Consider the following 15,742-nt stretch of genomic DNA (forward strand, 5'->3'; position numbering starts at 1 on the left):
TCCCCGTTTTAATAAATTTTTTAAATTGTATAAAATTGTTTTCTTTTGTCTAGGCAAGCTTTGCAGAGTTGATTATGTTTGATTTGTACCTAATTAGGTTGTTCTTATTTGTTAACACTTTCCAAATCATTCTGTCGCTTTTGGTGGTAAATTAAATTGTAACCTTAAGTTATTGCACTATTTTAGAGGAACATTAGCCCTCACAGTAAATTATCTGTTAAGGGTTTCACTGATATTGAGGAATAATGTCAATATTGTCCCTCACATAAGATCACATTGCACGATCTTGCGAATGGAAGCAAATATAACATATTGCAACTGGCGAGTGACAATATTCCTTAAAGTTAATGCATGAACCCTTTCATAATATACAATGTAGTACCAAGTATTTTTGCAACATTGATAATGCTTCGTCTGTTTCGTGTAGTTCGAGTCTGCGCAGTAAGGATACGGTGTCCATTCCAACCATCATTTTTTCTCTCACATTTATTTGCGCTCAAATGTTGTTTTAATCGAAACCTCTCTAGTGCGTGATTACCAATCTCTAGGGTGAAATATGGAGTGCAATATCAGTTATAAGTGCATATATAGAAAAAAAAAACATAATTCCGAGGAAAATTCATTAAATGGCAAAATCAAAAATTCAGTCACATCAAACGAATAGATAACTAATATTTCAGACTTGGTACATGCATTTTTTATGCAAACAATGGAGGATTAAAACCTGGTTTTATAACTAGCTAAACTTCTCACTTGTATGACAGTCACATAAAATTCCATTATATTATACTAATCGCTATAAAAGAAAACAAAGAAAAACGAAAAGGCATATCGACAAGCACTTGAGCAAAACAAGACAAGAATACAAACAAAAATACCACAACACAATAACATAATGAACGGGATGTTTAAGAACAGAGCCACGTCAAATGGATATCACCAAAAATAGATTCAATACTAGTAGTAAAAGTAACATTTAAAAAGATAAGATGAAAAGGATATGAAAACTGAGACGAACGAGACATAAAATGTTTGATGAACTAATTAAACCGTGACTCTTTTAAAGTAAGGAATCATTTTGTCTTATCAATAAAATCATCAAGCATATTTTCGGGTTTTTTTCTTCACATTTTTAATTAAATCCCTGCTATATAGTGTTATATAATCACATGATGCATACATGGACCTAGGTAAGAGCACACAATCTTATTGTATACCGGCTAGTGAAACAGTGAAACTACTTAGACCACTCGGTCACCAAGCTCCTCTTGAAAAACAAACATTTTATTGATTATAACATGCGAGTATACAATTTTTTATTAACCAATTCTTTTATAAGAATGAGAAGTAGTTGTATGATGGCAAATGAGACAACTATTCACCAGAGTTCCAATGACGTGGACGTACTCAATTATAGGTCACTATAAAACCTTCAACATGCTTTGTGGCTTTTGTTTTCATGTAAGTTAGTTTTATTTTATGCTTTGTAATTAATGTTTGAGTTAAGCCAATTGCAATAGGTTTCTACAATTTGTACTTGTGATGTACTACTGCACCACCACTGAACCAGATTATGGGAAGATTGAGCGCTAATAAGTATATCTTGCACCGCCAGATTTTCGATGTGCCTATCTGAACCTAGCAGAGTTGTAATTCAGTGGTTGTCGTTAGTAAATGTCTGTCATTACCTGTATATGTCTATCAATATTTGAAAATGAATAAATATCCCTTTTCAACTGAATTTCATAGTTTGTTCTAAAGTTGTTCCAGATAAAAGGTGGTGGGGTTGGCACCTTCAAACACATTTAATCTGATGTTCAGTAGTTGTCGTATGGTGATGTAATTCATATTAATTGTTTCTAGTTTCTCGTTTTTATATAGATTAAACCGTTTGGGGTTTTTCCATTTGAAATGATTTACACTATCATTTGAGAGGTCCTTTGCTTGCTGTGCAATGTGAGCCAAGTTGAAGGCCGTAAGTTGACCTATAATGGTTTACTTTTTAAAATCATGACTTTTATAGAGAATTGTCTCATTTGGCACTCATACTACACCTTCTTATCTCTATTAACCTCACTACATGCTACATGTGTATGTTGTATAACCGAATCTTGTAGATCAATGGTTGTCGTTTGTTTATGTCTGGCATTATTTTTTCGTTTTTTTTATTATAAACTAGCCCGTTAGGTTTTTCATATGAGTTGTTTAAATTTTGTTTTGTCTGAGCCATTGAAAGCCGACAATACGGTATGGATTTTTCTCATTGTTGAAGGCCGAACGATTAGCTTTGATTGTTTACATCAACTTCATGTGAGTTGTGGTGGATAGTTATCTTAATTGCAACCATCTTCTATTTTGATACTGTTATTTAGCTGTTGTCTTGGTTTCTGACTGTCATATTTGTTTTGTCATAATTCAGGCCGGTTGTTTTTAATGGATCACACACATTATGTCATTTCAGGAACTATAATAGTGGACTATACAGTATTGGTTTGCTCACCTTAAAAGACCGTACAGTGACCTGTAGTTGCTTAAATTCGCTTAGTTCAAATTGTTTGATAGTGTTCTAACTGTTTTCTCGGACCCATATTTGTTTCTTGTCTGTCTTGTTATATACGTCATTGTTTGCCGGGCTGTTCAATATAGTTTTTATAAGAATTCCTCGACTGTTTTATAAATTGTTTATATATATTCCGTTACTGTAACTCTTAATTCAATGTTATGACTTTCGGCCTCATTTTATCTTCTCATAACCCTTTAAATAATCATGATTTTACGAAATGGTAAGAAAACACTAAAATCAAATCCCTCAAAGATATTCACGTGCTATAAAAACCTTATTCCAAATATAAATTCAACCGCTGTCAATCGAAATTCCCCATCTAAATTTAGCAGTTTTTATAATTGTGTTAAAGGTGGCAATGCTGCTGCTACGGGTCGCCGAATGGGACTCATGTGGTTTTGTACTCAAAATTCAATTTTGTATGGACAAAAGTGACTTTTGTTCAACAAAAATGAGTTCAGTTTAACAAAATTTGTATCATACTACAAATTTAAAATTTTGTCATACAAAATTATCTATCAGCGGACAAAAGTCACTTTTGTCATGACAAAATTCATTTTTGTTACACAGACTTGACTTTTGTTACCTAATTTGAAAATGGGGCGACAAAAGTCAATTTTGTATTCAAATTAGTTCAGTTTGGTTTCTGTGAACTAATTTGCTTACAAAATTGACTTTTGTTACACAAAATTGACTTTTGTGAGACAAAATTGACTTTTGTGAGACAAAATTGACTTTTGTGAGACAAAATTGACTTTTGTGAGACAAAATTGACTTTTGTGAGACAAAATTGACAAAATTGACTTTTGTCTCAACAAAATTGACAAAATTGACTTTTGTCTCAACAAAATTGACAAAATTGACTTTTGTCTCAACAAAATTGACAAAATTGACTTTTGTGAGACAAAATTGACCAATGTGAGACAAAATTGACTTTTGTCTCAACAAAATTGAATTTTCTCTAAACAAAATTGACAAAATTGACTTTTGTCTCAACAAAATTGACAAAATTGACTTTTGTCTCAACAAAACTGACAAAATTGAATATTGAATTTTGTCTCACAAAAGTCAATTTTGTCTCACAAAAGTCAATTTTGTCTCACAAAATTGAATCTTACCTCACACAATTGACTTTTGTGATTTAATTTCCATATCAGGTAACAAAAGTCAATTTTGTATGCAAATATGTTTATATCAAATATGTTTATATTTGCATACCTTTTAGACAAAATTGACTTTTGTCATGACAAATATGAATTTTGTCTACAAAATGAATTTTGTCCTCACAAAATTGAAGTTCTCACAAAACAAGTCTGAAGCACATAGTTTTGTAAGACAAAAATGATTTTGTTATGACAGAATTGAATTTTGTACAAAACCACAAGAGTCCCATTCGGCGCCCCGTAGCTGCAGCCAGATTATTCAATAAAAATGCACGTGGATATCCACAAATATTTTCGTGCAATGCCAGAAAATGACAAACCTGTTCTAGATTATCTTCTGATAATACTATAAGGTCAACAGTGAACGGGAGAACTTTTTCGCTTTCTTTTTCCTGTGACATAACATGAAAACTCAAAGCCTCATTTATCTGGTTACATGAACTAAGCATAAGTGTGGTATACAATATGTAGGACAAACAGGACGGGAGTTTTTTAAACGACCACAGGAACATCTATACCGCTTCCGAAAACCTAAAAAATTCAAAAGCATAATTTATCAACATTAAGGTAAACACAACCACAATATTAAATTTATTAGATTCCAACCGCTCGAAACGGTCCAGAAACAACAAGGGCAGTCGGATAAACAATTTGAAGATTCCAATAAAATTATCGAACTGTCTTGGATTAAACGAATTCAAACAGATTATCCCCTGGGTTTAAATGACAACATACTTGGACAAGGGAACATATCTACTACTTCCTCTATTGATATCCTGAATATTATTGATAAAAACAACGAAATAATAGGTCTCACGGGAAACGTATTAATTGAAATCTACGAGTTAAACATCGTATAAATTATACACTTGATAATCTCCTAATCTATAATATTTAAAAATAATGGTAGGCATAAATTATTATGTAAACTGGGTCAAATACCCATTAGTAAATTACACGATACATTGTATTTTCAAAGAGTGTGACACCCTCTAATTCTTCAGCCCACTGTATGAATATTCTCGTATAATTACAGCTTTTTGCCACCATAGGCCGTTCCCACGTATCGAAAAACCTGGAGATCATAAACGTCATTTTTTTGGAAATTAAATATATTAGCAGAGGTATTGATTTTATCAACTTATCTAGTATATTTAATGCATGACTCTACCGTTCAAAACTTTATACTTTCCTATTTTGATAATATAGAACCACATATAATTTCATACACATAAAAAAAAACCAACAGCAGAAGTTTAATTTTTAATTATACGTCGGTTACATCAGACCTGAATATAGATAGTAATACTCCCTTAACTTGAAACTGTGAATCGTCGAAGTTTAGATATGTTCCCTATGGCCATGTTATTACAGGGGACCTCAATTTTGCCCAGGACAGAGAGGTTAAAGACTTAAAGGACCAAAATATCGTCCTCCATCTAAAATAGATTGGAAAGATTTTCGTCAAGTCACCAAAGGTGCTCTTTCCTCATTTTGTAAAACATGGTGTAAACGGGAAAAATCTGATAAAAAATCTCTTGATTCTTATTTAAATAAATGTATGAATGTGGTAAATAAGAGAATATCACATTTTGAAAATAATTTAGAAGTAAATAATAGAGTACATAATACATCTATTTACAGAATAAGAAATACACTTCAAATACTTTCAAAGCGGTTTGTGTTTGTACCGGGCGACAAAGCAGCCAACAATGTGGTGGTGGTATAACGTAAATACTACACGGACGTTCTTCAGATTGAAATTTTAAATCCATCTACATTCATTCAAGTCCATCCGCTCCACAGAGAGTCATATAGTGAACAAGCATATCACAACCACATCAAAGCTTAAGGCTTCTTCTGAAGATTTGAAGGTCCCTACTATGTATTGGCTACCTAAACTACACTACATATAAATATCGTTTCATCTCGGCCTCTAGTAAGTGTTCTACAACTAATCTGTCAGTGCTCTTTACTAGTTCATTAACCACTATTAAAGAGCTTATCATAAACTATTGTAATAAAATATATGAACATAGTGGTATAAACCATTTTTGGAGGGTAAAAAAATTCTTTGGATGTTTTAGATAAATTATGGGCTTTTGATGTTCCTTTTGAATCTGTTAATAGTTTTGATTTTTCTACTCTTTACACTACTCTTCCACACTTCCTCATTAAACAAAAGTTTTCCTATTTAATTAAATGGTCGTTTTGTAAATTTGAATGTAGATATATTTGCTGCAACTCATTTAAAGCCTTTTTATCTAATGAGAAAGATAAATATGCTAGATATACTTACTGGAGGTGTGATGAGATGATTGAAGCTGTTTGAATTTTCTTCTTGATAATATTTACGTACGTTTCGGCAACAAAGTGTATCGACAGGTTGTAGGTATCCCCATGGGCACTAATTGTGCCCCTTTAATAGCAGACTTGTTTTTGTACTGTTACGAATCACAGTTTATGACTGAACTCAGTAAAGACCCGTCGAAATTGCATTTAATTGATAAATTCAACAACACTTACCGTTATCTTGATGATATTTTTTAGTTAAATAACCAAGAAATTTTTTCAATATACTGCTGAAATTTACCCCAAGGAACTTACTTTAAATAAATCAAATTTATTCGGTAATAACTGTCCTTTTCTGGATTTAGATATTTCGGTTTTAAAAGGGAAACTACACACTAAAATTTACGACAAAATAGACGATTTTTCGTTCCCTATTGTTAATTTTCCATTTTTTCCTTTGGCACCATCTTACGGTGTTTATATTTCACAACTTGTTCGTTATGCCCATGTCTGTAGTGACGTTTTTGATTTTAACGAACGCAACCTATGCATTACTGGTAAATTATTTAACCAGGGATATCATTACCACAAATTACTTAAAACCTTTACTAAATTTGTCCATAGATATAAAGATTTGGTTTTGAAGTTTGGTTGTACCTGTAGAAAACTTATTTCAAACGAGATAGCACATTCTTATTTTTACGGAAATGTTGTTAACCGTGCCCGGAAATTTAGAATTGATCCATGTAAGCTTGTTGCTCCTTTAAATAAACTTATTCTAAAAGGTTACCTATTCAACACTGTAATAAGATCATTGAATATTGTTTTTATTGGTATAAATATTGATTTTGTTATCAGTAGATTAAAAGCTAACTAAATATTACTAGTATGTTATATACATATACATATTCATGGATCTACAATCTGTCGATACCTGTAACTTGGCATTGCACAAGGTCATGTTTTTCTCTGGCTGTTTATGACGTCTTCACACTAAATCCATTGGATGTTGGATGTGTACGGATTGATTGTTTAGTCTTAAATGTATGATTTTTTATAAGTTGTTAGTGGCTTTGAAATAGCTGTCAGATAACTGCGAGTACTCTCAGATCTGTTCATTGTGTCTTTTTGTGTCGGAATGTATAAGTAAGGGGGGGGGGATCCCGCTAACATGTTTAACCCCGCCACATTATTTATGTATGTGCCTGTCCCAAGTCAGCAGCCTGTAATTCAGTGGTTGTCGTATGTTTATGTGTTACATTTTTGTTTTTCGTTCATTTTTCTTTACATAAATAAGGCCGTTAGTTTTCTCGTTTGAATTGTTTTACATTGTCTTATCGGGGCCTTTTATAACTGACTATGCGGTATGGGCTTTGCTCATTGTTGAATGTCGTACGGTTACCTATAGTTGTTAGTGTTTGTGTCATTTTGGTCTTTCGTGGATAGTTGTCTCATTGGCGATAATACCACATCTTCTATTTTATATTACCAAATGTTTCTCTAGATCGTTCTTTTTACTCGATTGTTATTTCAATTTTGAATCACACAAAATGGCTCTCACTCACAATTATCCGTTACTCCAACATATTTAGTAATAAGTAAGGATTTCAAACAACTAATATCTTCTTTAAAAAGAAACCAATTTAAAAAAAGTAAACAAAAAGAAATCTTAATGTCGAGACAATGATTTAAACTTCAAATAAATCGGAGAAAAAATAATCATCTTGTAGATATTTTTATCTTTTGATGTTAAAAGACATCTACCTTTCTTTGATGATATTGTGTACGAGGGTGTTTGTCTGTAAAACTGTCAAAAGAAAGCGTGAGAAAAATTGTTTCAATATGTCCTTTGATGATTTTTTTTTTATACAAAAAAACATGTAAAAAATTGTATTTTTGTCTTCAACAGCAATATATGTCTAGCTGATTAACATTTTGACTTCATTGATGAATATAATTTGTTAAGTTATTATTTCAGAAAGGACGCCGAAGATACCAAAGGGACAATCAATAATCAAATTCCATGACATAACAGACTGGACAAGTACAACTGACCACATCAACCAACATCACACACGAGGGCGATGATAAACATAAACAATCAGCAAAAGACAAAAAAACAAACAGTAGTACAAACACCAAATCTTGAATTGGTTCAAAGGTAAGCAGACCCTGCTCCAATAGTAACACCTGACGTGTTAATCATGACAATTGCATGTAAATTAGAATTATATGATGTCTCAATTCAGGGCATAAGAACAAGATTGTGGCTACGACACGTTGAATGTATTCATGGTCAAGATTGACACAGATATTCCATTACAGTAAGCAAATTAATGATGCCCATAAATTGTTCCAACGATGATTTAACTTTCCCAATAAAGACTTCCGGTTCATATCTTCCTTGTTAATTTCATCAGTTTTGTGAAGCTTCAACATACTCTTGTCGAACAGTTCAGTTCTGATCAGTTAAGATACATTGTGTATGAGGCAGACGTAACTCTATCTGTGGTATCTTTTTTGTTTCAATAGTCGGGTCAACAAAGTAGATGTTACTCAAAATATGTAAAAGGCATAGTGAATGGAAGGTTTTACTTTTCTTATAAAAATAAGGGGATGTAGTATGTTTGCCCTTCCTTAGTCTGTTTTGCATAAATTGTTTTACTTTTCTGATAACAATAAGTGAATGTGGCATGTTTACCGTACCTTAGTCTGTTTTGTAGAAATGATCATGTTAATATTACAAAAAGGTAATACTAGTAGTTGTATACCGGTGTTCAAATTAAGTAAGTGTATATTGTTTTCAGATACATTTAAATTGAGAGTAAAGCATCAGACTAGCATGGAAACGTTAAACTAATTTCTTCACTTAACTTTTATCAGTAGTTGTATCTGTTGCTCCTCTTTTATTGTAAAGAACACGTTTTGTTTCTGAATGCTATTTTCAGTCAATTTGCAAGTAAATGCAGTCAATATATCCTTATAAATGGCAGTATTTTCACAAAATACGTTTTCTAAAATGCTGATTTATCTATGAAAATGAGTTTTTAGTTTAAACCAGTTTGCAAATGTCATTGTGGTAATTTGAAGTGGATTGGTTCGGAGAAATAATTTGATATTGAAAATATTTAAAAAAAAATTGTCTTGTACAAAAAAATAACTGCCGTTTTTTTTATTTCTGACTCCGCCTTTTTATTAAAAAAATGAAAATTTGACATGAGGTAAAAGGTTCAAATAAATCATACACAAATAATTATGAATTTTAAACATATCAGAGCTTGAACGAGTGACATTTTTTACCTTCCCTGACCAAGCACATACATAGCAAATACATGTTAAACAATATAAACTACAAACAAACGGTTGTACAAAAAATATCTATCCGGGTATATCAACCCTCGGATGTGAAATTCCCTCTCTGTACAAAACAAATACATATCATACAATAATACAATAACGTAATTATCTATACTATACAACAAAACAATTCAACAGCATTGTTTCATCTGTTATCAATGATTCTACCTTACAAATCTTACAGAAATGTTCAATGGTATAATACATGTTTTCCTATTGTGTGTCTAGCATTGCACTTTGAATAACTTCTGGGATCGACACTTATCTTCATCAAATACATGTTTAATCATCTTTATAAACATAGAAGTCTTTTCTTTTTACACAATATGACATTGTGAAATACTATGTCGATGTGGACAAATTTGATTTCTTCAGCTTTGTTATCTGAAAGATTATAAGAAATGGTTGAACAATTTAAATTTCAGATACATCGAATTAATGTTTTACAAAATGAAAACTTGTTTGGGTTAAATTTCTTTGCAATTTTCCATAATTTCAACAACTTTATCCCTCTTCGAGTTATTTTTTTCCTTTCTATTATTTTTAAGCGAACATGAATTTTCAAATGTTTGTCGACAAATAACATCGTTAACGAAACAGCATTCCAAATCAACCATTTACGAAACAACGAACTGTTGTGCTACTTTATCTCTTTTTCACTGTGTGCATGTAAGTAACGTATTCCACAAGAAACTTACTATCACACTGTCAAAATACATTTCTTTATTCATTACTTGCATATATTAAACATTAATTGCAAAATGTATCGTATTGATGCATCGAACCTTTATGCTTATTCTTTTTTTATATTTTTGTTGTTGTTAGAGCAAGTATGTTTCCATTATCATTTGTATTTTTGTATATAAGGTACCTTTTTTTCTTATGAAATATTACCTTCTGTAAAATTTCTATCTTGCTTGGTTTAACACAGCTGTAAAAAGAAAAATAATTCTTCAAACAGTTTCTACATGCTACATTTCTATAAAACATTCTTATTGCGTAGAACTTTACATATGAAATCATCCTACTGCATTGTTTGTTTACCTGAATTATGATGGTTTCTTTGTCATTGTCCCCTCATGGACCTTGATGTAGAATGAACACATAATGTTTTGTATTGTATCGGCAAAATGCATACTTTACGGTAACGGAATGAAATTAAGAATTTTATTTCAGAAAAAATGATTGACCAATTGATTTTTTGTATAAATCAACAGCTAGTGTTCATTATTCAGCTTCATTCCACTTCTTTTGAACTTATTTTAAATTTACCCATGAAAGTGTTTTGGAAATGGTATGTTGTATTCATAATGTCGTTTCGTTAAAATTTGTTACTTTTTGTTTTGTGTTATATAACATTATTTTAATAACATTGTCACCTTTTACGAACATTTAGGATGGCTATAACAATTGAACATGGCTGGATTTTCTTTCACGTTATTTTTCAGTTTCATCATTTACAGAACGCATTACACATAATGCTATCATTTAACTTAACAAAACTTTGAAGTAAAGAACGTACGATGTTAATTATCATTTTGTTTGTTGGCAGCATCATCATGTCTTTATTTAATCATATGTATATGTGATAGCACAAATCTTTCTGTTGTGAAATCGTTTCTGATATCAAAATTATTTTGTAGGAAAATATCATTGTAATAATTTAGCAATACAACTTACATCTTGGAATAGTTCTGGCAAAATTGACAAAATCTGCTGGCTGAGCGTTGTTATCTATCGGGACTATTGCTAAAACTGGCCTCCTGTTGCTTGAGGTCCTTCCTCCGGTTTGTTCAACATTCATAGGAACTATGGCAAAATTGGAATTCGATCTACCACCAGCTTCTGTTTGAATTTGTTCTGGTAATGTTGCAGCTGTTCCGTCTATACCAGATGCTTGTGTATTCATTGTTCTAGAACTCTCTGCTCTTGTATTCCTGATCTCATTATTTCTATTTCTCCTTGTATCCTGTGTACGAAAAGTATCCACAGCTTGTACTTCGGTTTGTGTTCTACCACCAATATTCATTTCAGCGTCTAGAAACTCGCCTCTACTTCTTCTAGTATTCTGTGTCCGAGATGTACCCCCAGCTTGTAATTCGATTTGTGTTCTACCACCAATATTCATTTCAGTGTCTCGAAACTCGCCTCTAGTTCTTCTAGTATTCTGTGTCCGAGATGTACCCCCAGCTTGTAATTCGATTTGTGTTCTACCACCAATATTCATTTCAGTGTCTCGAAACTCGCCTCTTGTTCTTCTAGTATTCTGTGTCCGAGATGTACTCACAGGTTGTAATTCGGTTTGTGTTCTACCACCAATATTCATTTCAGTGTCTCGAAACTCGCCTCTAGTTCTTCTAGTATTAGTTGTGATAGGTATTCTGCCTGCTCTACTGATTTGTCCTCTTGCTGATGGTGATCTGCCTTGCTGAGTCCTTATTCTTTGTATATCTTCCCTTGTTGGCATGCGTCTGATTTGACCCCTCACTGATAGTGGAAATTTTAAAAACAATGAAATTTGAAATTTATTTTAATTCTGTTATTTACAGGGTATTGTTTTTTTTCGTGTTTTTTTTGTCAGAGTGTTTTTTTAATTCAAATTATATTTCTATTTCTTTCTCTGTTTGTTTCGATATTTTTTTGCAGTTTTCTTATTTGTTCTTAAGTTATAACAAGACATATTTTGAACGACAAATAAACATTAAAGAGCACGTTTTACTATATTAATTTAGTTCTCGTTTACCATAAAAGAGGGACGAAATATTACAGAGGAATAATCTACTCATTAATCGAAAATTAACTGACAACGCCAGGGCTAAAATTAAAAAGGACAAACAAACAGACAAACAATAGTTCATCTCACACAACATAGAAAACAAATTATGTTGGTCATAAATGGTATCGTAGAGATTGGCTACAATTATTCGATTAAACCTGATGACGATTTCGACACCTTTTCATTTTCATAGTGTTTAATTTGCATAAATACCAGTATGATGTAAGCATCAGACGAGAAGAAAAACGAGATGCATCGGGAATTTCTCCAGCTGCGCAGCTAGAACAAATAAATCTTGATATTCACGCTTATAATTCAACTAAACTATGACTCCAGTTTGATGATTATAGTTTTTCATATCTTAAACAGAATAGCCGCATACATGTACTTGAATACCAGCACTCCTCAATTTAAATAGCTTAAAACAGGATACATGGTTGTTGTCTCTTTGACATATTCCCCATTTCCATTCTCAATTTTATATTCAACACAGTACCTTTTTGTAAGGACCTTATATCTTTTAACATACAACTGATAAAACAAAAATAAGAACATTTTGTATTCATGCTTTTAACAAAAATATGTGGTCATGTCTCGATGTAGCACCTTTGAGAGCATGCAATGCCTTAGATAATGTTAACATATAGGTTCATCAATGTCATCTTTTTCGCGCTTCAGACAAAATTACTCGAAGACAAAAATATCAATGTTAATATTATAGTCAAGTGTTTTATATTTTGGAGCTACAACGTTTAAGACCTTAACTATTCTTTAGGTTCTCGCACGGTTTATTAAGCAATATTTATTTATACATCTGAGAACACAGATATATCTTTATCGTCTGTAAATACTGATTCTTTAGGACAAGCAAAATCAAATACAAATGTATCTATAAATTTTTTATTACCCTTTCGTATACAATACACAACAACTAATAATAATATGCTAAATGTAAAGTCTACTCTAAAATTTCTCATCGTTAATAATTGTTTCATTTTACATGAATAATTTTTCCAAAAGCACCTGACAAATAAACAGTTATTGGTTTGATACTAAAAGTATCTCTAACATTAAAGGTGTCATACATATCCTTTTGCTCTACATCTATTTCTTTAATATTCCTTAAATAAGAAGAGCTATTTATTTCGGTTTTCCATTTCAAAGCATACCAAGACATCTTTGTTCGACAATTTTCCACTTTCAAGCATGACAAACAAGCATCCAATCTAACCATTTAGATTAAATGCAAGTTAGCATGTATAGTATGGATTTAAATCACATTATTGTATAGATATAAATATCATATCCCACATAGTATAATTGTCACTTATTGATTTTGTTTTCTTATATATAATGAGCATTTTGAAATGCAAGTTCATATTGTATATCAGATCAATGATGTTAAGATTCCGTCTTTATTAATGTTTCCCACAACAACCAAATACGTCACTTCCATCTAACCTTGATTGGCTCCTATAATTAAAAATTATCAAATATTAAAAGTTGAACTCTCTACTCTAACAGAACCAGAACTTTTATTTTTTAAGGATGTAGCTAGGTGAAATTTAAAAAAGAGCGTTATTAAAAGAACAAATTAAGCTAAAAATATTGACCATTTATGGAACTCCTTTTTGCGATATTTTCTTTAAAAACGGGAAAAGGTTGATTCGGACATTTACCTTATATTTAGTGTTGGCAATATTTGGGTCTCAAATTGTGAACATAATTATAGATTCAACTTGAATATTGGCAATTTTATTGAGGTATTGGTGGTCTTCTGTGAAAGGAAAAGTGGGTGATACGAGCCAGTATCGTAGAAGTTCGAACACACAACAAAAAACTCATAAACCTGACCTAAGTACATCCTTAAACTTATATTGTGACATTCTCAATGATAAAATGTACGCAAACAATATACTATGATAGTTACAGTTTCTAAACATTATATATATTTTTTTCTTTTATTTGTTCTATTGCGACAGTCTACAAATTCAAACACATTTTTTAAATTCTAATGTGAAATGTTTCGTACGAATAATAAACAGATTGCCTTGAAAAAGTAGTTAAAAAAACTATTGCACAACGAGATCTTATCAACAGAATCCAAACAAACAGTTAAACACGTCACTGGAAAAGAGAAGAACTCTTACCGGATGTTCCAAGCGATGGCATTGTGAACTGTGGATCTAGTCCAAGAAAACTTATCAGTTCATTTTCTAGACTAGGTGCACCTAGAAAGCAAGCCAAAGAAGATATTAAAAGCAACTAGAACTGGTTAAAAAGCATGTTTATTCAATGGAAATCTTTTTCGTGTTAAGTTGTTTCCTATACATTATCAACTTAGAAAAGAGAAAACAAATTATTTGTATTCAAATTAAAATTTAAGTACGAAAGTAGAAAAGTCTGATATGTCTTTGCCAAAATTATTTTGAACAAAATAAGTTATCCGTCTAAATTGTTACTTTCTGTAATTTCATTTCTTGGTTCGAATAAATTTTTCTTTTCTTTACAGATCCTGTATTAGAGTTTGTTTATCTGCTGCTATAGCAATCAAGTTTTATTCAAACAATTCTTCAAAAATAACGTGATCAGTATCGTGCAGTCTTTGTCTTTTTAGTTAGCATTTTTTTCATAATCATATTTTTTTAAATGACCGAAACAAAGTTAAACGTTACGCTTAAAGTGTCCTTTTTTAAATGAATATGTATAAAATCAAAATGACATTTTAGCAGTCAATTTTTATGTATTCAAAATCACACGTAAAACCTTCAGCTACACACGTAATTTTTGCACATTGTTTTTACTTTTTTGACATAATTGAATTCAAAATTGTTCAGTACATATTTTTCGACTTCATTAGTATTTCTAAAGACCATTCTTTTAACGTTACAACCTAGAAATACGGAAAATATTTACAAACATAGAGAAATATAAGCGATGTAAGTGAGTTTATAAACCTTCGAACATGTTAATTGAATTGCATCTAGTGTTTAGTTGAATGTATTCACTTCAAAAAGATTCCATGTTTATATAAACATTAATTGAGGATGACAAAGGATGGATAAGGGTAAAAAATCTACACGTGAATTTGATATCAAAACGTGTTATATAGGAAGTGGTAAAAATCACCGTCAATCTACACGTGAATGTTAAATTAGACGTGTTATATACATATGATTACATGGTAACTGGTAAAATTCGCTGGTCAACTTGACCGCCAGTCTTCACGTGAATGGTACATTAAGATGTGGTAAATAGGTTGTGGTAAAAATTTCTGAACAAATTGACCGCCAATCTCAACGTGAATGTTAAACTAAGACGTGTTATATATATAATTACATAGGTGGTGGTAAAAATCGCTGTTCAAATTGACCGCCAATCTACAAGTAAATGTAAGTGATACTGGGATTGTAAACTGTTAGTATCTTATTTGTCATATGGTGATTCTTTGGATCACTGGTCAAATGACCGCTTCGACCCCCCCCCTCCCCTCTCCCAAATTATGTACACATACGCAAGTTAATTGTTATAAACAATATGTTCTGTCTATTGCCAGAAGATACAACTTTCTCTTTTAAAATTCGTTTTTAT

General features: G+C 31.6%; 1 protein-coding gene across 21 annotated transcripts in view; it reads right to left on the reverse strand.

The window, feature by feature from the left end:
- Nucleotides 1–9,188: 9,188 nt before the first annotated feature.
- Nucleotides 9,189–15,742, reverse strand: part of LOC134706758 (uncharacterized) — a 29,235-nt gene continuing 22,681 nt past the window's right edge. For 18 of the 21 annotated variants that reach the window (XM_063565994.1, XM_063566003.1, XM_063566014.1 and 15 more), the window contains one exon: nucleotides 13,036–13,624. In XM_063565994.1, the coding sequence (XP_063422064.1) occupies nucleotides 13,608–13,624 (17 nt within the window). In that variant the 3' untranslated portion in view covers nucleotides 13,036–13,607. Of the gene's footprint in view, nucleotides 9,760–10,246; nucleotides 10,307–11,055; nucleotides 11,863–13,035; nucleotides 13,625–14,301; nucleotides 14,383–15,742 lie in introns of those variants that run through there. The other 3 variants (XM_063566006.1, XM_063566005.1, XM_063566015.1) reach the window with 3 other exon arrangements.

This window comes from Mytilus trossulus, chromosome 2 (genome assembly GCF_036588685.1).
Source record: "Mytilus trossulus isolate FHL-02 chromosome 2, PNRI_Mtr1.1.1.hap1, whole genome shotgun sequence".
Lineage (NCBI taxonomy): Eukaryota > Metazoa > Mollusca > Bivalvia > Mytilida > Mytilidae > Mytilus > Mytilus trossulus.